Source organism: Dipodomys spectabilis, unplaced genomic scaffold, assembly GCF_019054845.1.
Source record: "Dipodomys spectabilis isolate Male_0828 unplaced genomic scaffold, ASM1905484v1 ptg000098l, whole genome shotgun sequence".
NCBI classification, from domain to species: domain Eukaryota; kingdom Metazoa; phylum Chordata; class Mammalia; order Rodentia; family Heteromyidae; genus Dipodomys; species Dipodomys spectabilis.
The window spans coordinates 11,187,953-11,215,392 of record NW_024870775.1 but is presented as its reverse complement, the minus strand read 5'-3'; the positions used below and the strand labels follow the sequence as shown (position 1 = coordinate 11,215,392).

Genomic DNA, 27,440 nt, shown 5'->3' with positions numbered 1-27,440 from the left:
CGTTCTCTGGCCTCGTCAGTGGACGAGTCTAAACACAGACACGTAAAGGGGGGGAGTGTAAGTCAATTGGTGTCCTTTAAAGGTGAAGACAGCATAATCAGAGCCATCTGCTGAACTTCCAGCTTTCTGTGGTACTTGACTTTTACTTCCATCTTGTTTTCATCCAATTCCGTACATGAAAGTTACTTTTGAAGCCTGCCTGGAAGGGCCTCAAATAGTTCAACCCTCTCCCCGCAGCGCCCGCTGGGAGAGGGAAAGCAGCGGCTGCCATTTTGGCCCGAGCCATTCGCTAACGAAAACGAGGTGGTGATGGCTTCCAGTGAACTAGTCACTGCCCAGAATGAAACATTCATGATCGAATCCAGGACTTCTTTATCACGGATACGGTGCCGTTGACCGTCATGAGACACCCTTTCCCCCATATGAACCTCTTCGGGCTCATTCTGAGGAATCAGGGCGTGGGTCTCCCCCCTCTCCGCATATTGGTACAGCCCTTCCCCAGTCGCACGCACATGGCTTCGCGCTAGCCGGCGCGCGTTGCATCCTGGGAGTCGGAAGCACGGCGGGTGGCGGCGGTGCCCGGAGAGAGAGACCGCGCGAGGCCCATGCAGGACGCGGAGAACGTGGCGGCGCCCGAGGCGGCCGAGGAGCGGGCTGAGCCCACGCGGCAGCAGCAGCCGGCAGCCGAGCCGCCTCCCGAGGAGGAGTCGGCAGGGTCTGGCTCACCCGGGGTGGCAGTGACTGCGGACGCCGACGAAGAGACGGCGGCCGAGTCGGAGCCCGAGGTGAGGGCCGAGCGGGCGGAGGAAGACGCGCCAGCCCCTGACGGGTCGCCCCCGCCGCGGTCCCCCGAGGAGGCCGCCCCGAAGGTCGAGACCCTTGCTCCGGCTCAGGCCGATGGTCCTGGGGAGCAGGCCGATGAACAGTCCCTCGATGGCCCAGCCAGTGGGTCGGCTGAGGAGGCGAGCGGTCCCGAGGCCGGCGCGGCCGAGGCCGAGCCGCGGGCAATAGAGAACGGCGAGGCGGACGAGCCTTCCTTCAGCGACCCCGAAGACTTCGTGGACGACGTGAGCGAGGAAGGTGAGGGGCGTGTGTGTGGCCGAACCCAAAGGAAGGATCCGCAGTCCGGCGAGGATGTCGTGGAAGTCACCCCGGGCGGCAGAGCGGGCTCGGGTTTGCCTCAACCGATCCTCTGGTCTCTTCCTCCAAAAAGAAGGGCCAGGAGAGGTCATTCTGGAAGCTTGTACACTAGCAGGCGTTTGGGGAGCGTGGGGCGTGGGGCGTGGTGGAGCTGGGGTAGGTATGCATAAAGTGTAGCAGCTGTGGGCAGAGGTGGACGCCCAAGGACCCCATCGCTGGCCAAACAGAGGGACAATAGGGAGGGACAGATCTCGAAGAGCTGAATGACCGTGTCCCCTTCTTGCACAGAAGGGTCTTCCCAGCGAAATCTGGCTAAGCCAGTCACATTCTCATCTTTCTTCTCTTTTCCCCTATTTTTCTGTCTGTGTTTGTGTCTTTCTGCCTGCTTCCTCCTCTAGGGCAGACCATCATACCTGTATTGAAGATTGCTTTTTCCAAATCACAACCTTGCTGTTTTTTTTTCCCAGACCTTGAAAATACAAGATTTTGGTGGTTTTACAGGCATTAATTTCTGCCCTCCATTCTGGAAGTATGCCTCCAAAAGTGACTTCTGTTGATAGATCTCCTGAACTTTAGCTTTTCTAACTCCCCAGGCTGAGTGCACAACCAGGCTTTTTTTTTTGTTGTTTTTAATGTCTTGACTAAACATCAAAGTGGGGGGGAGACAGATAAATACCACTTAAAATCTAAGTTTGGGTTTTGAGGCTCGTTTGAATTTCAATTATTTACAATTCAGATTTTTTAAAGCATGTGTAAGCCCATCTAACTCACAGGTGCTAATGGGGATTTTTCATAGAATTGAGGTGTATGACATTTAGGATGTCAATATGAACACAAGTCATACCCCCCCTGTATGCAATGCTATGGGTCCTCTGAAGCCCATGCCCCTGATGTCCCTGATGTGAGCATTGTTGGCCAAGATGACAGGTGGTGGCTGGTCCTAGGAACTGGAACTCAGGGTACCAACTTCCTTTGGGCCGCAAAGGTGGGGAAGTCACAGTGTCTCTGCTCTTTTCTAGATGGACAGAATCTAGGAGCAGCAGCTTGTCTTGTCTTGTCTCCTCCTCTGTTTTCCTTCACCTTAATGATTCTGCTGCCTTTGGTGTGTGTTCAAACATGGGGTCAGGATTTTTAACACCAGTGTCTTTGACTCACCAGGTATTTTTTTTTAATGTGTCTCCTGGGAGTAGTGGTACTTAAAGCAGTCCAGGGTGGTAGAGGCAAGAGGATCAGGAGCACCAGGCCAATCTGGGCTACATAGCTATATCCTGTCTCAAAAGATGTCTTACTTTTTGTAGTTACATCTTTTATTCCTTTCTTAGGGGTGAGCAGGTTGTTAAAGGATAGCTAGATGCTTTGAGCTTGTGGGAAAGAATCTGCAGTTCATATGCAAGCTGAACTTTTTATTGTGAGCCTTGTAAGTTCAAATGTAGCCCAACAAACAGGCTACTTAATTGTATGGTGAACGCCTTTTATAAAGGCGACCCAAGGATTTCACTACAGTTCCTGTAATGAGGATATCTAGCACTAATGTGACTCTAAGCCTCCCCTTTTCCTCTCTTCTTTTTTCCTGGTTTCTACTTGAGCATCTTGATTATAAGTGACAAGTATTTTTTCCCCCTTGCCCTGTTATTGGGAACTGATCCCAAGGGCTTCGAGTATTCTAGGAATGCACTTAACCACTGAGCTACCAGCACCCTTTTAAAATATTTTTAACTCAGGCACCAGTTGCTCATGCCTGTAAATCTTAGTTACTCTCAGGGACTGGGACCTAGAGGATTATAGATTCAGTCCAGCCTGAACAGAAAATTAATTCCATGAGGCTTCATAAAAGGAAAATATATGTATATGTACACACACACACACATGTTTTTTTTTGTTTTTAGTTTTTTTTTGGGGGGGGGGGAGGGGTTCCGGTCATGGGGCCTGAACTCTGGCCTGGGCACTGTCCCTCAGCTCTTCAGCTCAAGGCTAACGCTCTACCACTTGAGCCACAGTGCCACTTCCGGCTTTTTTTTTCTTTTTGCTTATGTGGTGCTGAGGAATCGAATCCAGGGCCTCATGCATGCAAGGCAAGCGCTCTACCACTGAGCCACCTTCCCAGCCACTAACACACACATAGTTTTGAGATGAGGTTCAATATGTTGATCAGGCAGACTTTGAACTTGAAATCCTTCTACCTCAGCTTCCTGAGTAGCTGGGGTTATAGGTGTAAGCAACCAAGTGTGGCTCCTTCTTTAGCTGTTGCTTTAAAAAAAATTACCCAGTACTCTGATCTGGGTGTGTTACTAATGTGGTTTAATCAGTTGGGTGTTCTTTGATGGCAGGTTTAAAGGGATCTTTCTTTCCCAGCTCCTAGTAATGTTCACCTGTTTTTTTGGTTTGGCTTGTTTTATTTTCCCGGTTGTGGGGCCTGAACTCTGGGCCTGGGCACTGTCCCTCAGCTCTTCAGCTCAAGGCTCTACCACTTGAGCCACTGCTCCACTTCCAGCTTTTTCTGCTTATGTGATGCTGGGGAATCAAACCCAGGGCCTCATGCATGCAAGACAAGCACTCTACCTCTGAGCCACCTTCCCAGCCCCTTTGTTTTGTTTTGTCTATCATAGGGCTTGAACTCAGGGCCTGGGTGCTGTCCCTGTACTCTTTTGCTCAAGGCTACCATTTTGAGACACAGCGACACCATTGTTTTCTGGTATTGGAGATAAGAGTCTCATGGACTTTCCTGCTCATGATCCTCAGATCTCAGACTTCTGAATTGCTAGAATTACAGGTGTGAGGCACCAGTGCCTGGCTAATGTTCACCTTTGTTAACTGGAGATAGGGCTTGCATTTGTGGATATTTAAAAGATGGAGTTTGCTATACCTCCCTTGTGCTGGTGTTTTTGTTTTTTGTTTTTTTTGCTGGTTGTGGGGGCCTGAACGCTGTCCCTCAGCTCTTCAGCTCAAGGCTAGCGTACTACCACTTGAGCCACAGAGCCACCTCCGGCTTTTTCTGCTTATGTGGTGCTGAGGAATCGAACCCAGGCTCTCATGTATGCAAGGCAAACACGCTACCACGGAGCCACCTTCCCAGCCCCTGGTGTTTTTGTTTTTGTGTTTATCTGTGTTGGAGCTTTATTATTTACATACATATGGGCCTGAGAAATTTCAAAACAGCAGTAGATAATGCCCACTGAGTCACAACTATTCCTAGAGCTCTAGTATACTTTTCCAGACCCATTTGTATGTTACTGTTTTTCCCCCCTTTATCTATCTTTTCTTTTTTTTTTTTTGGGTCCGGTCGTGGGGCCTGAACTCTGGGCCTGGGCACTGTCTCTCAGCTCTTCAGCTCAAGGCTAGCACTCTTCCACTTGAGCCACAGCGCCACTTCCGGCTTTTTTTTCCTTTTTGCTTATGTGGTGCTGAGGAATCGAACCCAGGGCCTCAGGCATGCAAGGCAAGCACTCTACCACTGAGCCACCTTCCCAGCCCCCCTTTATCTTTCTTAAAACCATCTACCTTTCTGTTTTCTTACTGTCTCTGACCATTTTAATGGAAATTAGTTGATTTTAAGGAAGTTGAATGCTGGGGTATTTTTGCCAGTCATGAGGCTTGAACTCAGGGCCTAGACACTGTCCCTGAGCTTCTTTTGCTCAAGGCTGACACTTGAGCCACAGCACCACTTCTAGCTTTTTCTGTTTATATGGTACTGAGGAATCAAACTGCATGATAGGAAAGCAGTCTACCACTGAGCCACATTCCCAGCCTAGGTTTTATGTTTTAAAAGCAAGTAATAGGCTAGGCACTGGTGGCTTGTGCCTGTAATCCTAGCTACTCAGGAGGCTGAAATCTGAGGATCATGAGCAGGAAAGTCCATGAGACTCTTATCTCCAATTAACTAGCAAAAAACCAGAGGTGGCTCACCTTGAGCTGAAGAGCTCAGGGACAGTGCCCAAGCCCAGAGTTCAAGCCCACAACTGACCTCCCCCCCCCCCCCCCCAAAAAAAAAAAAAAAAGGCAAGTGATAGCTAGGCTCTGGTGGCTCACACCTGAGATCTAAGGATCAAGATTTGAAGCTAGCCTGGGAAGGAAAGTCCATGAAACTTATCTCCAATTAACACCAAGAAGCTGGAAGTAGAGCTGTGGCTCAAGTGGTAGAGCATTAGCCTTGAGCAAAAATGCCCAAGGACAGACCTCAGGCTCTGAGTTCAAGCTCCAGGACACCTGTGTGCGCACACACACACACAAACATGTGACATGATTTTTTTTTTTTTTTTAATCAGTTGTGGGGCTTGAACTCTGGGCTTGGGCACTGCCCCTCACCTCTTCAACTCAAGACAAGCACTCTACCACTTGAGCCACAGCACCACTTCGGATTTCTAATGGTTTATTGGAGATAAGAGTTTCACAATTTCCTGCCCCGCCAGGCTTTGAACTGAGATCCTCAGATCTTAGCCTCCTGAGTAGCTAGGATTACAGGTATGAGCCACCAGAACCCAGCAGCACATCACATCTTTTTTTTTTTTTTGGGTCCGGTCGTGGGGCCTGAACTCTGGGCCTGGGCGATGTCCCTTAGCTCTTCAGCTCAAGGCTAACCCTCTACCACTTGAGCCACAGCGCCACTTCCGGCTTTTTTCTTTTTGCTTCTGTGGTGCTGAGGAATTGAACCCAGGGCCTCATGCATGCAAGGTAAGCGCTCTACCACTGAGCCACCTTCCCAGCCTGTGCCTTGCTATTTCTGTACCACTGGGAAAGACAAACTGCTGCTGCTGAACTCAGTATCTTTAGTCCCCATACTTTGAATTGCCTCTGCTTCCCTGTGCTTGTCTGCCAACCAGATGGTAGTGATGCTATATGTAATAGGACCTGGTATTTGCTCTCAGCTCCTTGATATTGGCACCCTCCAAGTAACCTAGGGACCTCCGGAGTGATAGATTTCTAAATAGCTTTGCTATTTAGAGGAGTGGCATTGGAAGCCTCTGGGGACGGGAGGGGATGAAGATTGAATCCTTTCACTAATGGCCCATCACTAATGAAGAGACTCGGGACTGAGAGAGCCTCAGTATAGTTCACTGTGAAGGTCCTTACTGGGTGATAGGAAGGGCTGGAGGGCAAGAGCCCCCTGCAGGCAGGCTTCTACTTATTATGCAGCTCTGTCTTCTGAATCTTTGTTTGTTTTGCTGGTTGGTCGTGGGGCCTGAACTCTGGGCCTGGGCACTGTCCCTGAGGTCTTCAGCTCTAGGCTAGCGCTCTACCACTTGAGCCACAGCACCACTTCCAGCTTTTTCTGTTTATGTGGTGCTGAGGAATCGACCCCATGGCCTCATGCATGCAAGGCAAGCACTCTACCACTGAGCTACCTTCTCAGCCCTCTTCTGAATCTTGGAATAATCCTTATAATGACCCAGTAAGGGAAATCAAAAGTTCCCCTGAGCTCAGTTAGTTGCTCTAGCCAGTTCTGGCACACAGTGAGTGCTGGGGACCCTACAGAGGTAGAGGGTCTCCACCCTTGCCCCTTTTCTTTCCCCTTTTCTGGTGACAAACCTGCTCTTCACCTGCACAAGAAAGCAAGAGTGGATCTGGGAACTGGATGGTAGGCGAAACCAGTGTCTTCTCCTTGCTCGTCTCTTCCTTTTAATTAATTATCTCTTCTTTCTCCTCCCTGAGTAGTTCTAGTAATTTGTACTCACTGAAACAAAAGTGCTTTGAAAGTATGAGGCATGTAAATATTTACTTATTTGGTAAGATCTGTGAAAAAGCTGACTTCAGGGTCCTATGTAGTTGACACTGGGATGGGATTTTCCCCAGATGTTGCCTTAAAGCTTTTGATATCCAGGAATCTTTGGAAGATATGATATTAGATGTTGTTCAAGTTTTCCTTGTTTGCATTTGCATATTAAAGCCCCTTTTATTCTTTGTAAGACTTCCATTATTGCCAGAAGCTGATGATCAAATCACAGGAATTGTGACCATTGGAGTCTTTGTGGTTCTTTTGCAGTTAATTTCTTTCTTTCTTTTTTTTTTTTTTTGGGTCCGGTCATGGGGCCTGAACTCTGGGCCTGGGCGCTGTCCCTCAGCTCTTCAGCTCAAGGCTAGCACTCTACCACTTGAGCCACAGCGCCACTTCTGGCTTTTTTCTTTTTGCTTATGTGGTGCTGAGGATTCGAACTCAGGGCCTCAGGCATGCAAGGCAAGCTCTCTACCACTGAGCCACCTTTCCAGCCCTGCAGTTAATTTCTGAAGCAACCTAGGATGATGGTTTCTTCTTAGAAATGGGTCCAGTGTTTTGAGCTAATGCATTCATGTGTCTCCTGTTGCACCACAGAATTACTCGGGGACATACTGAAAGACCGGCCCCAGGAGGCAGATGGAATTGATTCTGTGATTGTAGTAGACAATGTTCCTCAGGTGGGTCCAGACCGACTTGAGAAACTCAAAAATGTCATCCACAAGATCTTTTCCAAGTTTGGGAAAATCACAAATGACTATTATCCTGAAGAGGATGGAAAGACAAAAGGGTAAGTCACCCTGTTGGTGTAAGTAGCTTTTGCATCCCTTGGTGTCATGTCTGCCACATGACTGTTATGTTCCCTGTGGGAGCACAGAGGATATCTGCTTGTAAGAACACTGCAGGGTATTTACCTGGCACCTGGCTGGGAGGAGGCAGGAGGGCTCTTAGGTCATGGAGTTGTGAATTGGTCATTAAATCTCCCATGCTTTACGGACAAGCAGTTGGTATTGTGGGGAAAGGCACCAGCTGATCCTGAGGCTGACAGGATTTCAAGGATATTTATCCCTTTATCTCTCTCTTCTCCTTCCCTCCCTTCCTCCTTCCCTCTATATTTTTTTCTTTATTTTGTGCTGATATTGGTACTTAAATTCAGGGCCTTGAACTCTTGCTTGGCTTTTTTGTTCAAGGTTGGTACTGTAGCCACATCTTTAGCCATATCTCCACTTCTGGCTTTATGCTAGTGACAATCTTGTTCCTGGTATTACCTAAAATAGTAGGTATCTTTTGAAGATGATACGTGACCTACATTTTGCTTTTTTTTTTTTTTTTTGGTCTGGTCATGGGGCCTGAACTCTGGGCCTGGGCGCTGTCCCTCAGCTTTTCAGCTCAAGGCTAGCGCTCTACCACTTGAGCCACAGCACCACTTCCGACTTTTTTCTTTTTGCTTATGTGGTGCTGAGGAATCGAACCCAGGGCCTTATGCATGCAAGACAAGCTCTCTACCATTGAGCCACCTTCCCAGCCCCCAACATTTTATTTTTTTGGGGGGGTCCGGTCGTGGGGCCTGAACTCTGGGCCTGGGCGCTGTCCCTCAGCTTTCAGCTCAAGGCTAGCGCTCTACCACTTGAACCACAGCCCCACTTCTGGCTTTTTTCTTTTTGCTTATGTGGTGCTGGGGAATCGAACCCAGGCCCTCATGCATGCAAGGCAAGCACTCTACCACTGAGCCACCTTCCCAGCCCCCCCACCCCCCAACATTTTAATATATATACGTATCATGGATCACATAGCACAGCTAAGACAGTAGACGTTTCTATTCTTTATGTTTCTGTAGTTTAATATCTTAGAGTGAGAGACACTGATCTTCTGGGTGTGATTTCATTATGCTTTGGGACAGTGCTTGGCCTGCATGGTATCTCGTTTTTCAGTGTGACTGCAGTGGGGACAGGAACACAGGTAGACCTGTGTGCCAACAATGATGAATGTACACATTGGTTCACTGCTTCTCTCAGATACATTTTTCTGGAATATGCGGCCCCTGCCCATGCTGTGGATGCTGTGAAAAATGCCGATGGCTACAAGCTGGACAAGCAACACACGTTTCGGGTCAACCTATTCACCGACTTTGACAAGTGAGTTCAGGCTTGCCTGGAATCCCTGGCAGTAATATGAAATAAGCCACTTGTGGATGATGAGTGGCCCTTCACTAGGTGCTGCTGGCCTGGGAATTGCTTGTCTGGTGTTGTCCACATGAGACCAGCAGTCTTATACCTTTCCCCATGTTCTGTGCCAGCAGCACCCCTCACCCATAATCAGCAAGTAGACATGTGTTCTTTCCCGCCACGGGAATGGGCAGGGAGGCACAGTGCTGTGAGCCTCATCCCATCCTCCAAGCAGCTCAGCAGTGCTAGTTCTCTTCCAGGTATATGACCATCAGTGATGAATGGGACATTCCAGAGAAACAGCCTTTCAAAGACCTGGTAAGTTGTATACAATCTGTTTCCACAGTTCAAAGGAATGCTGACTTTTAACTTGAAGTTGGAGATGATATCATTAACTGTCATGGGAATTCTAAGTACAGTAGTTACAAATGAGTTCTTTGGTTAAAAGAATGAAATGGAGAGCCGGGCGCTGGTGGCTCACGCCTGTAATCCTAGCTACTCAGGAGGCTGAGATCTGAGGATCGCGGTTCAAAGCCAGCCTGGGCAGGAAAGACTGTGAGACTCCTATCTCCAGTAAACCACCAGAAAACCAGAAGTGGCGCTGTAGTTTAAGTGGTAGAGCGCTCGCCTTGAGCTGAAGAGCCGAGGGACAGCGCCCAGGCCCAGAGTTCAAGCCCCATGACTGGACCCCGGAAAAAAAAAAAATGAAATGCAGCTAAGCACTGGTGGCTTACACCTGTAATCAAGGCCTACTGAGCCACTCCTGTCCCTATCCCACCCTGCCTCCTAATTCATCATGTAAATATTGTGGGGTTCTATTGTCTCTGTTTGCTTTGTGATTATAAGCAGTCCAAGCCCATGTCCTGCTCTTGAAGGGTGGTAAAGAGTGTCAAGTACACCCAGGAGCAAGGCTATAGAGCTGTGCTTGCTGCAAGTCCAGTCCTGAGTGAGTGACCACTGGGAGCTTGTTTGCTGCTTCTCAGTCTCATCCCTTCTCCATTGACCTTTCCTGTAAATTCCAGACTCCTAGACCTGGGAAAGTGAGCATGATAGTGCTCTTCCCACCCCCCACATCCCACCCCCCTCCGGTTGTGGATCTCGACCTCCTGAGTAGCTAGGATTGATAAGCTACCTAGTCTAGTTTGATTGTGGAAACATTACTATGGTAATACTGTCGGCAATTTGCTCTTGGGAAATAGTTTATGGGTAAACTTTGACTTGCAGTCTGTGTTAAGCATTTACTTGTAATGAAACATTTTGCAACACTAACCATGCTGGGGCTGGGAAGGTGGCTCAGTGGTAGAGTGCTTGCCTTGCATGCATGATGCCCTGGGTTCAATTCCTTAACACCACATAAGCAGAAAACGCTGGAAGTGGCACTGTGGTTCCAGTGGTAGAGCGCTAGCCTTGAGCTGAAGAGCTGAGGGACAGTGCCCAGGCCCAGAGTTCAGGCCCCATGACTGGCAGAAAAAAAAAAAGACTAACCATGCCTGGGATGTATGAGAGAACATTTTTAACAGTTTCATTAGCTGAATGATTGCCAATCAATCTGTGATCTGAGGATTCAAAGCCAGCCTGAGCAGGAAAGTCCATGAAACTCTTTTATCTCTAATTAACCACCAGAAATCCAAAAGTAGCTCTGTATCTCAAGTGGTAAACCACTAGCCTTGGGCAAAAGATCTTGAGGGGCTGGGAAGGTGGCTCAGTGGTAGAGCACTTGCCTTGCATGCTCGAGGCCCTGGGTTCGATTCCTCAGCACCACATAAGAAAAAAGCCGGAAGTGGCGCTGTGGCTCAAGTGGTAGAGTGCTAGCCTTGAGCTGAAGAGCTAAGGGACAGCACCCAGGCCCAGAGTTCAGGCCCCACAACCAGACCAAAAAAAAAAAAAAAATCTCAAGGACAGCACCTAGGCTCTGAGTTCAAGCCTCACAACAGACCAAAAGAAAAGAAAAAAAGGCTCTTAAGTCTCTCGCTTTGGTTCTTTTTAGGGAAATCTGCGTTACTGGTTGGAAGAGGCAGAATGCAGAGATCAATATAGTGTGATTTTTGAGAGTGGAGACCGTACATCCATATTCTGGAATGATGTGAAAGATCCTGTGTCAATTGAAGAGAGAGCAGTATGTATCAACAACACTTACCTCCTGTTTTTCTGAGTGGCACTTGGCTTCCATGAGAAACTCAGGAAAACAGATGGTTTGCTTCTTCTGAGGTTCCTCTCAAAACAAGTTTTGAAATCTATATAAGTTCAGCTAGACTCACCGGGGAAGGCTTGGTCTTGGTATCATAACATTCCCGCTCCCCTCTTCACAGAGATGGACAGAGACGTACGTCCGTTGGTCCCCGAAGGGCACCTACCTGGCTACCTTTCATCAGAGAGGTATTGCTCTCTGGGGAGGAGAGAAGTTCAAGCAGATCCAGAGATTCAGCCACCAAGGGGTCCAGCTTATTGACTTCTCCCCTTGTGAAAGGTGAGTTGGGGTTGGCGGGATGACAAGTACCTGGATTTATACAGATAACTTTGTGTGTGCCAGTACTGAGGCTTGAACTTATGGCTTAGGCATTGTCCCTTAGCTTTTTTACTCAAGGCTGCCCCTCTACCCCTTGAGCGATAGCTCTACTTCCAGCTTTTTGGTGGCTAATTGGAGATAAGAGTCTCATGGACTTTCTGGGCTGACTTCAAACTGGGAACCTCAGATCTCAGCCTCCTGACTAGCTAAGATTACCAGTGTGAGCCACTGGTACCCAACTAGAACCAAGTTATCTCCACCTCAAGTATGCATTCCAAGGAACAGGAAGCTGAGTCATAGAGCCACTTTGTAAATTGAGTGTTGATTTAGCACTTGATTTTTAGGTACAGATATATTCCAGTGTCTTCATGTGGTGTGACAATGTGACATGACAATCAGGATAGGATCTTGTCCAAGGACTGGATCTTTTTTTTTTTTTTGGCTGGTCATAGGGCTTGAACTTTGGGCCTGGATGCTGTCCCTCAGCTCTTAAGCTCAAGGCTAGCCACAGCACCACTTCTGGCTCTTTCTGCTTATGATACTGAGGAATTGAACCCAGGGCCTCATGCATGCAAGGCAAGCTCTTTACCACTGAGCCACCTTCCCACCCCCAGGACTAGATCATTTTTGTGCCAGTCCTTTTTCCTGGGAGGATTTTTTTCACTTGTGTATGGGAGGTGGGGCGGGGATGCAGTGGGGGTGGGGGGAATGGGGAGGTAGATGGAAAGAGCCCCCCATGAGGCTCACAGCGTGACCCTGAGCTCTGTGCCAGTGGCCCAGGGCCCACCTCAGATCTTCCCTGCCTCTAGCTCTTCCTCTCAGCCCTGACTGATATTGCTGGCTATGCAGCAGGGGACTTGGTACCCCGCAGTTTGTGACTGTAGCCTGCTGGCTGAGAGCTCTCTGCATCTCATGCTTCTGCATCCATTACATTACAATCTTCTGAGACTCTTAGCTTAGTGTTGCACATGGAAAACTGACCAAGGACACAGGGTCAGTGTCTTTTATCTGTTTAGGGCCAGAAATAGATTTGGATTTGGGTAATCTTCAGATTTCATAATATTTGCCCATATATAATGAGATAGCTTGGGATTAGAAATCCAGGTCTAAACAAAGTTCATTCCTATTTCTGGAATAACTGTTGTTATTGTTTGTGATGCTAAGAATCAAACCCGGGGCCTTAAATAGTATGACAGGCAAGTGCTGTGCCACTAAGCTACATCTCATCTCTCATAATATTTTTAGGTACATTGCTGTGGGTGACTTGATAGTGTCTTTAATGTGGCTCTGTTTTGGTAGGGCTCGTCTCAGAAACCCACCTGTTTTGTTGTGTTGGTCCTCAAAAACATATTGTTCACATCTTTCTCTACAGTTTGAACAGAGACTGAACTATGGCTCATTGCTAGATGCCTGGTGCAGGAGATGTTAGATGCATGGGTGCATGGATGCTTGGGTTGTGTGAACTGCAGAGGGAAAGGTGTTTTTCCCATTAAGACTTGCATTGTCAGTGTCTGGTTTCATCTGGCTGCTCAGATAAAGTGCTAGGAATCTACCTGGCCGTGGGAAGACCCAAAGGATCTGTGGAGGGCAATTGCAGGGCTGCTCCCCCCTTTTCTGTTGTGCTTCCTTCTGCCTTCCCAGGGGCAGTCTGCCTTCAATGTGTGCACCTTGTGAAAAGGACACAGGTGTGATTTGTGCCAACAGGCAGAGCCTAGTATGTGATTGCTGGGGAAGTCCCCAGATGCGGCGTCCTCCTGGAAGGACACTCGCCACAGTGCCATATGTGGCCATCTGTTCTGTTCACGTCATTGGTCTCAATTATTCAAAGTGAAGAAGGTAGGTGCCTCCTTCTAGGTCTTCCCACTTAAGCAGAATTGTTTGGAGGTGTCACTTTTGGTGGAGGCACCATTCTGTGACCCTTGCAGAGGCCACAGCGCTTCCCCTGGACTTGGTATTCCAATCCCCTCTCACCTCCTACCCTCCCTTTTGATACTGGGGTTTGAACTCAAAGCTTAGCACTTGCTAGGCAGGCACTCCACTTGAGCCATGCTTCCAGTCATCTGCTTCCTACTTTGAGGGGTCATAGAGCATCCTTTGGGGAGTGTTGTGTGGGGGAAAGGGCTGACTCCAAGAGTTTTATTAGTTGCTTGTTACGGCAGGGCATCATACCTGTGACCTATAGTGGTCTGTGATGTAGTTTGGCATATACTGTGTGCATGTGGAGAAGACTTTTTTCAAGAAGATGCTGTAGGCTATTAGCCAGTGTGGTGATGTGTGCCTGGGGCTCAGGCAGGAGAATCTTGTTCCTTGCTAGCCTAGGCTACATAGCAAGATTCCCCCCACCCCCTCCCCAACACTATACTAAGTGTTCCCCTCTCTTACAGATACCTGGTGACATTTAGCCCCTTGATGGATACTCAGGATGACCCTCAGGCCATCATCATCTGGGACATCCTTACTGGGCACAAGAAGAGAGGTTTCCACTGTGAGAGCTCAGCCCATTGGCCTATTTTCAAGTGAGTAGACCTGTTCAGGTGGTGGCCTGTGTGTAGCCTTTTCCCTTGTTGGTGCAGCCTGGCACATCTTGCCTTGTCTTGTCAGATGGAGCCATGATGGTAAATTCTTTGCAAGGATGACCCTCGATACCCTTAGCATCTATGAAACACCGGTGAGTGTCACAATTCATCTGCGGGTGAATAGCCTGGTGATTGTGTATAGTTGGCATTGTGTGTGCCATTCACCAGCATTGGCCCAATCAATGTATCTGTGCTCCCTAGACAAACTCATTGTAGAATCTTGGTGCTATTGATTATTCCAAAATGTGGGATCTATAACTGAGACATTGTCTGGCTTTACCCAGCTATGTCCCTTGTGTTTTTGGACAGTCTATGGGCCTTTTGGACAAGAAGAGTTTGAAGATCTCTGGAATAAAGTAAGTCAGTGTTTCTGTTCAGTTGGTGTGGGTGTGCTGTGGCTGTAACAATACCCCAGATGGGTCAGCTTCACACCAGATGTGTGTTCCTCTGTGTGGAGATAAGGTGACTGCCAGGCTTCCTTCCACATGGGCCTTTATCCTTAGCTCTCTGGAGCCTTACAAGCACACAATTCATTCTTGAGGTCCCTACCACATGCTGTCATCTTGGGAGTTGGAATTGCAATGGGAATTTTGTAAGGCTCTGACCAGGCACCATTCCCTTTTCTTGAGACCAGAAGCCAATCTTAAAGACAACAGTCTTCCTTAGAGCATGCCTGTCTTCACCTGCAGACCTGTGGGTGTTGAGTCTTCTGCGGCTCTGGTGACCTGTAAGGTGCCAGAGACTTTTGGCTCAGCCGTGGTGTCCTAGTTTCTATTTATCTGAAGATTTTGGGAGCTAGGCAGGCTTGGGATATTGATCTACCAGCCTCCAAAGACACTGATGTAGCAGCTTTTATGTTCACATTTTTGGGCACAGTTTGGTTTTATAATTAAAAATAAAACCAGGACACTGACTAAGCAGATGCAAGCCAGAAAGCCACCTGTAGTGGAGCACTCTTTAATCTCAGCTTCCCTAAAGGCTGAGAAAAGGGTTGATTGAACTGGGGGCTGGTGGCTCACATCTGTAATCCTAGCTACTCAGGAGGATGAGGATCACAGTTCAGAGCCAGCCTGGGCAGGAAAGTCTGTAAAAGTCATCACCAATAAACCACCAGAAAATTGAAAGTGGCGCTGTGGCTCAAGTGGTAGAGCACTAGCTTTGAGCTAAAGAGCTGAGGGACAGTGCCCAGGCCCAGAGTTCAAGTCCCACGACTGACAAAAAAAATAAAGATGATTATTGAAGCCCTCAATTTGAGACCTATTTAGGCAACATGGTGAGACTGTTTCAGAAAAACAAAATTGGACATACAGAGCAAAACAAGGCCTTGGTGCTGGTGGCTCAAACTTGTACTCTTAGCTATTGAAGAGGTGTAGATAAAATTGTAGTTCCAGGCCACCTTAAAACACAAGACGTAATACAAAAGGCTAGGCATAGTGATGTGTGCCTATAAAGTGTGGCAGGCATGTCTTAAGTGGTAGAGCACCTGGCCTGGCAAGCACAAAACCTGAGTCCAATCCATCTACACAAAAGTACAACACAAATAAAGATCTTTCTTACTTAGTTGTCTCACAGATTGCCCATTTCAGTACCTATCTTGGCTCTTCTCTGTCCTCTTATATTTTCTGGCTTGGGGCTAAACCTTCACTGACCTTTAGACATTGTGGAGCTAGACCCACTCATTACTCTCCCCTCCCCCCCAGCCTTAGCCTTACTGTGCTGTCACGTGTTCTCAGAATATGGCAGTGAGAATGTGGGCTGGGGTGCTGCATAACGGTGGTTAGGATGGACTGATATCTGCAGCAGCACTTGGCTCTGTGCTAGCTGTGAGGATATGGGTGTATGGTAGGGGATCAGCGTGCCAGGATTGAGCTTTCACTCATATGGAGCTCCTATGTTCCATAGTTGCATAGTCTTGGTAATGGTGCGTGTTTTTTGTCCTGCAGAGACTTCTCTTGGTCTCCTGGTGGTAATATAATCGCCTTCTGGGTCCCAGAAGACAAAGATATTCCAGCCAGGGTGACCCTGATGCAGCTTCCCAGCAGACAGGAGATTCGAGTGCGGAATCTGTTCAATGTGGTAGACTGCAAGCTGCACTGGCAGAAGAACGGAGATTACTTATGTGTCAAAGTTGATAGGACTCCCAAAGGCACCCAGGCAAGTAGATGTCAGTGGTGCATGTTGCCTTCAGGATGCATCAGCTTGACTGGCCCATTGGGGAAGATGATGGATGTGTAAATGGGTCTGGCCCCACCTGACATTCTGTATTCTGGTGATACTCTGTAGGTGAGGGGTGGAGGTGGCCTCCGCAGAGGCCTGAATCTGGGCTCAGTGTTGAACTAGAGACTGAGATAGAGGTTTCTCCTGCATGTTACCTGTTTGCAATCGCCTTTTGACTAGTTAACACAGTGCTGTGTTTGAGCAAGATAATGTCTACACCCAGCCCCTTTCCTGTTGCCTGTTAGAAGGAATATAGTATTTTCCTTTTAAACACCGAATAATTTTTACACTCAGACTTGGTTTCATTCTTTTTGTTGTTGTTGGTTGTGGGGCTTGTACTCTGAGCTTGGGCGCTGTCCTTCAGCTCCTTAGCTCAAGGTTAGTGCTCTACCACTTGAGCCACAGCACCACTTCCGGATTTTTGGGAGTTTATTAGAGATAAGAATCTCATTGACTTTCCTGCCCATATTGGCTTTGTACTATGATCCTTAGATCTCAGCCTCTTGAGTAGCTAGAATTACAGGTATAAGCCACAAGCACCTGGCCTAATTTTCCTAATTCTTTTTTTTTTTTTCTTTGTCAGTCATGGACCTGAACTCTGGGCCTGGCTGCTATCCCTGAGCTCGTCAGCTCAAGGCTAGTGCTTTACCACTTGAGCCACAGCACCACTTCTGGCATTTTCTGCTTATGTGGTGCTGAGGAATCAAACCAGGGCCTCATGCATGCAAGGCAAACACTCTACCACTGAGCCACCTTCCCAGCCCTCCTAATTCTTATTTTTAAATGTGTAAACTTTTCTTCTAATAGAAGTATTTCTCTTTGCTTTACTTTTTTTCTTCTTTTTGTCCTGGGCTTGAACACTGTCCCTGAGCTTTTACTCAAAGCTAGCACTCTACCACTTGAGCCACAGCACCATTTCCATCTTTTTCTGTTTATGTGGTACTGCAGAATTGAACCCAGGGCTTCATGCATGCTAGGCAAGCACTCTACCACTAAGCCACATTCCCTGCCCTTCTTTTGTGTTTTGGGGAATAGAGTGTTAGGGTGTTAGGATATTACTATCCAATGATGGTCTCAAAGTCACAATCCTCCTACCTCTGCCTCCCAAGTGATGGGATTACATCTGTGAGTCACCTTGCCTTTCCTCATCCCCACCCCTACCCCCCCGCCTTTTTTTTTTTTTGGTTGGTCGTGGGGCTTGAACTCTGTGCCTGGGTGCTGTTGCTCGGCTCTTCAGCTCAAGGCTAGCACTCTACCTACCACTTGAGCCACAGCACAACTTCCAGTTGTCTGGTGGTTTATTACAGACTTGAGTTGGTTTTGAACTATGATCCTCAGATCTCAGCCTTCTGAGAAGCTAAGATTACAGGCATGAGCCACCAGCACCTGGCCCCACCCCACCCCCACCCCTTTTTTTTTCTTGATATGTAATTCATGTCCCAAAAAATTTAGCCTTTAATGTGGTAGGCCAACTCAGTGATCTTAGGTGCTTCCACTAGAAAGATGCTCCATGTGGAAGGAAACACATTCCACTTCTCTACATGCCCTAGAGCCCTTCTTACTGCCCAGCCACAAGGCTGCACATCTTGTCCCAGACATGCTATACTGTATATTCTGGCTCATGCAGGCTTTTACTCTCCCGTCTTCATCGTTCTTCACATTGTAGCATGATAGCATTCCCTCTTGTTTGTGACTGGGTAGTATTCCATTGTATGGTTGGGCTGTGTGTGTATTGGTGGGCATTTACTCACATCTATTGGGGTGTGTAGTGTAGCACCTGCTTTCTAAAATGGGCTCCTTGAAGACTGATAGGGTTGTTACCTAGTATCTAAGTATTTTAGTCCCCACTCAACTGAGTGCCTTGAAAATTGGCAGATGAGCTGTGGTGAGCATTCTTGATCTCCAGTGCAAGCGTAGAATGTAGCCAGTAAGTAGGGGATGTTTCTGTGATAGGCCTATGCCAGGTGACCCGCCAGCACCCAGGAGCAGCACTTTCTCAGCTGCTCTAGACTCCACACTCACAAGCTTTTACATAGTCCTAATGTGGTCCTTCAGGTCTTTCCCTCATTCTTTCAAATTTCCAGAATGTCACTCTCCTCTGACCTCTTTCTTTTAACAGGGTGTTGTTACGAATTTTGAAATCTTCCGAATGAGAGAGAAGCAGGTGCCTGTGGATGTGGTTGAAATGAAAGGTGCGTTGGTTTTGGTCAGGTGCAGGGAAGTAGACCTTGGTGCCTGGTTTTGCTTTTTGTTTACTTTTTGGTGCCAGTCCTTAGGCTTGAACTCAGGGCCTGGGTACTGTCCTTGAGCTTTCTTTTTCTTTCTTTTTTTTTGTCATGAGGCTGAACTCAGGGCCTAGGTGCTCTCCCTCAGCTCTTCAGCTCAAATCTAGCACTCTACCACTTGAGCCACAGCGTCACTTCTGGTTTACTGGAGGTTAATTAGAGGTAACAGTCCCATGGACTTTCCTGCCTGGGTGGCTTTGAACCACAATTCTCAGATCTCAGCCTCCTGAGTAGCTAGGATTACAGGTGTGAGCCACTGGCACCCGGCTTCAAAGAACTTCTTAATAAAAATTTCTAGGTATAGAAGTTGTATTTGAGAAGAGTCTAGATGCCCAGGGGATTAGAGCAAGAATTGACACATGGTAGTGTGTCCAGGAGTTTTTTACACAGCAAAAGAAATAATTACCAAAACCAAGAGACAACTCACAAATTGGGAGAAAACATTTGCTAGCTGTCCAGGTTATACAGAGAACTCAAAAAGTCTATGCAAGAGAATGAACAACTTTATCAACAAATGGGCAAATGAACTGAGCAGACAGTTCTCTGAAGAAATAGAGATGGAGGGCTGGAAAGGTGGCTCAGTGGTACAGTGCTTACCTTGCATGCATGATGTCCTGGGTTCCATTCCTCAGCACTACATAAGCAGAAAAGGCCAGAAGTGGCACTGTGGCTCAAATGGTAGAGTGCTAGCCTTGAGCTGAAGAGCTGAGGGACAGCACCCAGGCCCAGAGTTCAGACCCCATGACTGACAAGAAGAGAGAGAGAGAGAAAGGAAGGGAGAGAGGGAGGGGAGGAGGGAGGGAAAGGAAAGAAGGAAAGAGATGGAGCCCAGGTGTCATTGGCTCACACTTATAATCCTAGCTACTCAGGAGGCTGAGATCTGAGGATCGCAGTTTGAAGCCAGCCCTGGTAGGAAAATCCAGGAGATTCTTATCTCCAATTAACCACCAGAAAGCTTTAAGTGGAGCTGTGTCTCAAAGCAGTAGAGTGTTAGCCTTGAACAGAGAAGCTGGGGGATAGCACCTAGGCCCCGAGGTCCAGCCCTATAGCCAATTAAAACAAGGATAAGCTGGGCACTGGTGACTCCCAAGAAGCCTTAGGGGCCAGGCTAGGAGTGGTTTCACATACAGTGTCCTACGCAGCTCCAGCTATGGGAATTCGGTGATACGCAGCTTCACTGTTGCTGTCCCTGTAGTCCCTTTGGTGAAGCTGGAGCTCGGTTGAATACCAAACACCATTGCTGATGAAAATGTCCCTGTTCATGATTAGCAGAGGGCTGGCTCTTATTTTGCAGAAACGATCATAGCCTTTGCCTGGGAACCCAACGGCAGTAAGTTTGCTGTGCTGCATGGAGAGGCTCCTCGGATCTCAGTCTCCTTCTACCATGTGAAGAGCAATGGGAAGATTGAACTCATCAGTAAGCAGCCTGACCTATCTTAGCCCTTGCAGTGTAGACAGTGGGATGTAGCTCATTACCCAGCAGTGAGTGGGAGTGGCTGGCCTAGGGATCCTGAATTGGTATAAAGAAGTCCACTGTGGGGGATGGGAAGGTGGCCCAGTGGTAGAGCACTTACCTTGCATGCATGAGGCCCTGGGTTTGATTCCTCAGCACCACATAAGCAAAAAGAAAAAGGCGGGAAGTGGCGCTGTGGCTCAAGTGGTAGAGCGCTAGCCTTGAGCTGAAGAGCTAAGGGACAGCGCCCAGGCCCAGAGTTCAGGCCCCACGACCAGACCCAAAAAAAGAAAAGAAGTCCACTGTGGGTTCTGGTGATAGGAGAGATGGTAAGGCTGGGCAGCCTGGGTGATGGAGTGTTTTATATCCACACACCTCTCCTGCCTGTTGGCTGTTGTTCAGATGGGAGCGGTCTTCCTCTTGAGCTGAGGCTATTGTCTGGGTGGAAAGCAGGGGAGTTGGGGGTGGCTTGATGGTGAGTCTGTTCCCTACCTCTCAGTGCTGCTCCATTGGGTGGGGTTTCATTCCCATGCATGGGGTACCTGCTGTGCCTTCCCAGGTCAGCATGTGCAGGGTTCCCTGTGCTCTGGATTTACCCATGATTATGGTTTCATAGCCATTCCATGCATCGGCAAGGTTGTTCTGGGCTCTGAAGAACACTGTTTGTGCTCCTGGTCCATCCAACAAGACAGGCCATCCACCCTTACCTGTACACATACCATGTCTACGACCTCTTTGGGCCCTGGGAACCCTAAGAACAAATAGCTTTTCCCAAGATAGTTGGGTAAACAATCTCAGAGAGCTTAGTAGTTTCTTTTTTCTTTTTTTCTTTTTTTTTTTTTGGTTGGTCATGGGGCTTGAACTCTGGGCCTGGGCACTCACTCTCAGCTCTTCAGCTCAAGGCTAGCGCTCTACCACTTGAGCTACAGCACCCATGTCCAGTTTTCTGGTGGTTTATTGGAGATAAGAGTTTCACAGACTTTCCTGCCCAAGCTAGCTTTGAACTGCTATCCTCAGATTTCAGCCTCCTGAGTAGTTATGATTACAGGCGTGGGCCACAGGCACCCGGCTTTGCTTAGTAGTTTCTATGATACAGTTTGTTGGCCATCGTATCAATTGTAATAACTGTCTTGGATATAAATAGAATAGTCAATTATAGTTTGATCAGAAAACAAGTTCTTGGTTATAAGATAGACATATCAGAAAAGATAGAGGGTTGAGGGCATGGCTCAAGTGATAAAGTGTTTGCCTAGCATGTGGGTTCATCCCTAGTGCCACCAAACAAAAAATAACTTCTAAGTGTTACACACATTTAAGTTTGGGTGACCACTTGGGTCATCTACAGTGCCCCACTCTACACCAGGGATTGTTAGGACTGTCTTGGGATGTGCGAGTGCTTATGTGGCTTCTCTGGCAGGTCTGAGTCTCCTGCTTCAAGAATAGTGACAACTAAGTGGCTGACCACTAAAGTGCATTCTCCTGCAGTCAGCCAGGGAGAAAGGCAGCAGTTGATTAAGTGCCTGCATACGATCAATTCTGACAGCCTGGAAGTCTAGACAGGACTGGCCCTTAGTAATCTCCTCCCCAAGCTCTTTTATGAGTTTGTATTAGGGCCTCCAGACAGGGCCTTGTGCTTTCACATGGCTTTTTCTCTCAGAACTGGCACTCTACCACTTGAGCTACAGTTGCACTTCTGGCTTTTTGCTGGTTACTTGGAGATAAACCACAGCCTCCCAATAGCTAGGTTATAGGCCTGAGCCCCCAGTTTCTGACTTAGGAAGGTTTTTTGTTTGTTTGTTTTTTTGTTTGTTTTTTGGGTCTGGTCGTGGGCCTGGGCGCTGTCCCTCAGGCTCTTCAGCTCAAGGCTAGTGCTCTACCACTGGAGCCACAGTGCCACTTCCGGCTTTTTTCTTTTTGCTAATGTGGTGCTGAGGAATCGAACCCAGGGCCTCAGGCATGCAAGGCAAGCGCTCTACCACTTAGCCACCTTCCCAGCCCTGACTTAGGAAGTTTCATGAGCACACAAGGATTGCCACTGAGTTTTTTTGGGGTCACTTCTCCCTAATGAGACACTGCCCTAATAACTACTTCATGTCAGGAATTCTTTTTCAATTGTCTTGTGAAATTAAAAAGACAATATGTACTTCCTTCAAAGTACTTCAGTGGTTTTGCTTTTCCTTTTTTTTTCCCTTTGAGGTAAGCATTCCAACTCATGAGATAGCTTTCTCACATCAGCGGTGGGTCTGTGGTGTGTGTAACTGTGTGTGTGTGCACACATGCACGTGTATACACAGCAGCCTCCTGGGGCAGGCCTGGCATTGTATCTTGGCCATAAAACTGGGCACGCAGTCTTCACCCAGCGTTGGCTTTCCTTTCAGAGATGTTCGACAAGCAGCAGGCCAACACCATCTTCTGGAGTCCCCAGGGGCAGTTTGTCGTGCTGGCCGGGCTGAGAAGGTGGGTTATGGGTGCTCTGCATGTTGGGGTGGGCGAGAGCCCATCCTGGCTGAGCATGGGGAAAGGGTCCCTGTCACTTCCCCCCTGCTATATCATGGATGGTTACTGTGGTTATGGAGGAGCTCTTAGCCTGGGATAGCACTAAAGAAGTGGTAGTACCACAGCCCATACGTGCACCATAGTGGCACACTGTTTTGAGGTGGTTGCTCTGATTATTTGCCTGGTAAACATGGGTTGAGGCAGCAGGGCCTAGGGCTCTGCTCCCTGTGGCCCCCTGTGCCTCTCAGGGCCCATGTGTGACATGGCCTTTATGCTATGTCCACAGCATGAACGGGGCCTTGGCATTTGTGGACACCTCAGACTGCACCGTTATGAACATCGCCGAGCACTACATGGCCTCTGACGTAGAGTGGGATCCGACTGGGCGCTATGTGGTCACCTCTGTGTCTTGGTGGAGCCATAAGGTAGGGACTTGATGGCCCAGACCTGCTCCTTGGACCCTTGGGAGACTGGAGCCTGGCACTCCCTGTCTTTGACCTTTTTTTTCCCTCAGTTTCTGGGGCTTTTTTTTTTTTTTTTTAATCTTATCCTGCTTGCTAGATACTCTACCATTAATCCAGGCCCCCAGCTGCTCTTCACTGTTTACTTGGTGATGGAGCCTCTTTCCTGCCTAGGCATATACCCAAGCCGCCACCTGACTGCTGTAGGCTCCCTGTACTGCTGGGATTGCAGGGGCAGGTCACCTTTCCAGCATCCTTGTGAGGAGATAGGTCCTGACTTCCCTACCTAGACTGGCCTGAAACTAGGATCCTCTGGTTTTCAGCTTCTCTAGTAGCTGGGGTTTCAGGGGTGAGCCACTGGTACCCAGCTTGGCCTTGATTTCTGATTTCATTATACTGTCTGGCCAGAGTTAATTAAGGCTGCTGTCTGTGAAAGTGGGTGAAGGGTTCGGGGTGGCAGATGGCAAGCCATGCTCAGGAGCAGCACCATTGGTGGGTGGCTAAGAGGGAGCTCTTTGCTTTAAAGTTTCTCAGAGGTCCATGGCCTGGAGCCTGTCAGCTTGTGCCCAGAGGGGCTGAGAAAGCACAAAGCCACATCCTGTGCAGTGCCTCCTGCTCTATGGTGGGCTCACTGCACCCAAATGAGGGTTACATCTGTCAAGAATGTCTTTTATGACTTTTTTCTTTTGCCAATACTAGTATTTGAACTCAGAGTCTTGGAATCGGAGACATGCCTCGGTTGGTTGAGCACCATCCAGTGAGCAAAAACATCAAATACCAAGTTTAAGTACTGGTCTCGAACCTAAAAACAACTCAGAGCCTCACCCTGTCACTGAGCTTTCTTCAGCTCACAGCTAGCTCTCTACTGTGTGATCCATGCTACCACTTCCTGATGACTTATTTTCACTGAGCTATTGTTCCAGTCTGCATGTGTGAGGTGGTCAGGGGTCCTGTGCAGAGGATGAACTCGCAGAAAAGCCAGCTTTCCACACACACTGGGAACCCTGCCTGGGGTAGTAGTTTCTGTGGTCAGATAAGGTTGCCCTGGCCACGGCTTGTGGAGCCCTTGGTCCCCAGAGCGCTGGTCTGTGAAGGTGACCATGCAGTGCAGGAGTCAGGGCACTACTTCATCAGGAAAATCCTGCATTGTGATATGAGGCTGGCTGACGGAGCCAGGTATAATTACAGGTTCTGGCACAAGGTTCTTGTTGCAGGCTGTGGTTAGACAGGGACACATGTGACTCCTGTCTACATGTAGTCTGTAGTTGATTGTGCCTCCTGTTTGCTACCCGCCCTAATGTGAGGTATGTACAGTGAGATCAGAGACCACATCCAGATTGACAAGTGTGATGGTTGGGTTGTCTGTTGGTACAGAAGGCACTTGCCCACTCAGAGCACCCATTGCCCTTTTGCAGGTAGACAACGCTTACTGGCTGTGGACATTCCAAGGACGCTTACTGCAGAAGAATAACAAGGACCGCTTCTGCCAGCTGCTCTGGAGACCACGGCCCCCATCACTTCTCAGCCAGGAGCAGATAAAGGTTGGCAGCCTGGCCACACATAGGCATGTAGGAAAGCAGAGTGCCCATTGAGGGAGCTGGGGGACCAAATGGAAAGGTCGGTCTAAAGTGTGGAGGTGGCCTCCACCAGCCTGCAGGAGGTCCACACATGGCGCCAGACAGTAAGGAAGTTTCCTAGTGGGGATTCACAGAGCTGGGGAGGAGGGGAGGTGGTGTTGAGAGCAGTGGGGTAGGCAGGGAGTGGGGGGTCTGGCAGTGAGGGCAGAGCAAGGCCCAGCAAAGGTGTGCATGCCCAGGCTGTGGGGTCACCTCATCTGCAGCTGAAGGTGCTTGCACGCTGTGCAGTACTGAGTCAGCCTTTGTTTCAGCAAATAAAGAAGGATCTGAAGAAATACTCAAAGATCTTTGAGCAAAAGGATCGTCTGAGCCAGTCCAAAGCTTCAAAGGTGAGCCTCTGTCTACCCTGGCCCTGACGGGAGGGCACCCTGTACTGGGTAGGTCTAGAGGAGGTCTGTGTACCATGGCATTTCTTCTAGAGGTGGGAGGACTACTCTACTACTTAAACCATCACCCTTTTTGGTTTTAAAATAGCATTTGATATATATGTTTATGCTTATCCTATTTATGTTTCCCTCATAGCTAGTATGATAGGTACACACCACCACATTTATTTTTTTTGTTTTTCTTGATAGTGGGCCTTGAACTCTGGGCCTAGGCACTGTCCCTGAGCTCTTTTGCCTTCTACCTCTAGGTAGCACACAACACTACTTCTGGTGTTCTGGCAGTTAATTGGAGATAAGAGACTCAGATCTCAGATCTGAGACAGATCTCAGCCTCCAGTTGCTAGGATTATAGGCATGAGCTACCAGTGCTCAGTGCACACTTGGTTTTTATGAGTTAAGATGGGTTCTTGTGAACTTTTTTCGCCCAGGCTGGCTTAAACAATGATTCTTCCAGTCTCCGCCTCCTGCAAGAATTACAGGCATGAGCCACCTTGCCTGGCTCATAGGATCCCTCTATTATATTTATTATTTTTGTCAGTCATGGGGCTTGAACCCTGGGCCTGGGTGCTCTTCAGCTCAAGGTGAGCACTCTACCATTTGAGCTACAGGACCACTTCTGGTTTTCTGGTGTTAATTGGAGATAAGAGTCTCATGGACTTTCCTGTCTGGGCTGGTTTTGAACCACAGTCCTCATATCTCAACCTCCAGAGTAGCTAGGATTACAGGCATGAGCCACTGGCACCCTGCAGGGTCCCTACTGATGGGAGAATGTTTCTTCTTGGTTAAGTAGACATAACCTGAATGGAGTGGGTTCCATGTTGATTATGTAACTGACCCCCAACTTTGCCTGTAGGAACTGGTGGAAAGAAGACGAACCATGATGGAGGATTTCCGGAAATACCGGAAAAGGGCCCAAGAACTCTACATGGAACAGAAAAATGAGCGTCTGGAACTGCGAGGAGGTAAGTGGAAGGTTCTGGAATTGTTTAGAGATGAGGAATCTCCCTGCCCTATGGGTGGGCCAGGCCTGATGAGTGCAGTGCCCAGGGTTAGCCTTTCCTTTGTCCTCAGGGGTGGACACTGACGAGCTGGACAGCAACGTGGATGACTGGGAGGAGGAGACCATAGAGTTCTTTGTCACCGAGGAGGTCATTCCTCTTGGGAGCCAGGAATGAGCAAGCACTGTGGTGAGATCTTCTTGGGAAAGGAAGGGCTCCTTGCTGTCTCTGACCAGGCCATTGGGTTCACAGGAACATGTGGATCACGGGGTCCCCTCATAGCAGTGATGAAGGAAGGGAAGGGCTTATGTCCTGGGCCTGTGGGAGGTCCTCTGCAGGAATCCCTCCATGGGAAGCACCACACATCCCTTGTGAACTGAAGCAGATCTTTCTTCCAGCCCTGTCCGTGTAGCAGTTGTGTGCCTGCTCATGGGCTAGGTTAGCAGTGGCTCCTGTTGTTGCCCCTAGCATGTGGGAGGACACAGCACTGACCTGTGGTTCCTTTGCAGTGTCGCTATGCTCCACCCTGGAACCGAGGCCGTCCTGTACAGAAAGTGGCAGGGCCCCTGGACCTCACCCGTGTGTGCTCTGGATGTGGGCACCCCTGGGCTCTTCCACCCCGACACAGCCTTGTGCCTTTAAAGCCCTGGTGTCCACAGTGGGGTTCAGTACTGCTTTCACATTTTCTGTTTGGATTTCTTCGACCACCACGTTCACTGTATGGACTCTGCAGTGCCCTGCTGACTCCTTTCACTCCTGCTGCCAGGGACGTGGCCAGGGCTTTGTCCAGCTCAGCGTCTCTTCCACCTGCTGTCCCCTGCACCGGCCAGTGCCTGGTTCTGGAGAGCAGATACCTGCCCCGGACATGCCTCGGCCAGCCAGGTGTGGCTGGTTCTCTTTGCAGGTGAACATGCAAATAAAAACAAACCTGTATGAAAAACCTGTCTTTCTCCTCTCTTTACACGGAGATAGCGGCCTTGCCTCAGGTGCCTGCCCCCTCAGCAGTAAGGTCATTCACACCAGCCTGCTGCCTATAGCCTGCCTCTGGCTCTCCTGCCTCTCCAGCCACAAGTTAGGCCAGTGGGTCCCCACCAGTTTCTCATTTATTTTCCTTGAAAAGACTTGCAGTTCAGCTCAGTGGACCTCTGTCGTTAGCACTTCTGTGGAGAAGAGTGGCAGCCGTGCAATTGCACCTGGGTTTTCCTGTAGTCTCCTGCTTTCTACCCAGCCTTGTGGAGCTCAGTTGGAAATGGGGGATCTGCAGCCAGGGGCCCGGGAGAGGAGTACTGGCCTCTGGGATGCCACAGAGTCCTTGTCCACAGCACTGTGCTTGCCCTCCAGCATGATCCTTGGATCCAAGGGTTTCTTGAGACACCTGGTAGAACTGACTTGTCTTCTGCTCACCCCCACCCC

General features: G+C 48.7%; 1 protein-coding gene across 1 annotated transcript; it reads left to right on the top strand.

Annotated features, from left to right (window-relative positions):
• Positions 1–525: 525 nt before the first annotated feature.
• On the top strand, positions 526–26,958 carry Eif3b (eukaryotic translation initiation factor 3 subunit B). The gene is made up of 19 exons (XM_042686642.1): positions 526–1,080; positions 7,445–7,637; positions 8,863–8,982; positions 9,273–9,330; positions 11,000–11,128; positions 11,322–11,479; positions 13,903–14,034; positions 14,120–14,186; positions 14,404–14,450; positions 16,038–16,248; positions 18,431–18,503; positions 19,891–20,013; positions 22,428–22,506; positions 22,832–22,970; positions 24,422–24,547; positions 24,895–24,972; positions 25,883–25,991; positions 26,101–26,216; positions 26,537–26,958. The coding sequence occupies exons 1-18, from the start codon at positions 606–608 to the stop codon at positions 26,202–26,204; spliced, it is 2,421 nt and encodes an 806-aa protein (XP_042542576.1). The 5' UTR covers positions 526–605; the 3' UTR covers positions 26,205–26,216; positions 26,537–26,958.
• The last annotated feature ends 482 nt before the right edge of the window (positions 26,959–27,440 follow it).

Coding starts and splice junctions, on each gene's coding strand:
- Eif3b (XM_042686642.1), top strand. CDS start 606: ATGCAGGACGCGGAGAACGTGGCGGCGCCCGAGGCGGCCGAGGAGCGG. Junction 11,480..13,902: donor GACTTCTCCCCTTGTGAAAG/GTGAGTTGGGGT, acceptor CCTCTCTTACAG/ATACCTGGTGACATTTAGCC. Junction 20,014..22,427: donor TGGGAAGATTGAACTCATCA/GTAAGCAGCCTG, acceptor CTTTCCTTTCAG/AGATGTTCGACAAGCAGCAG.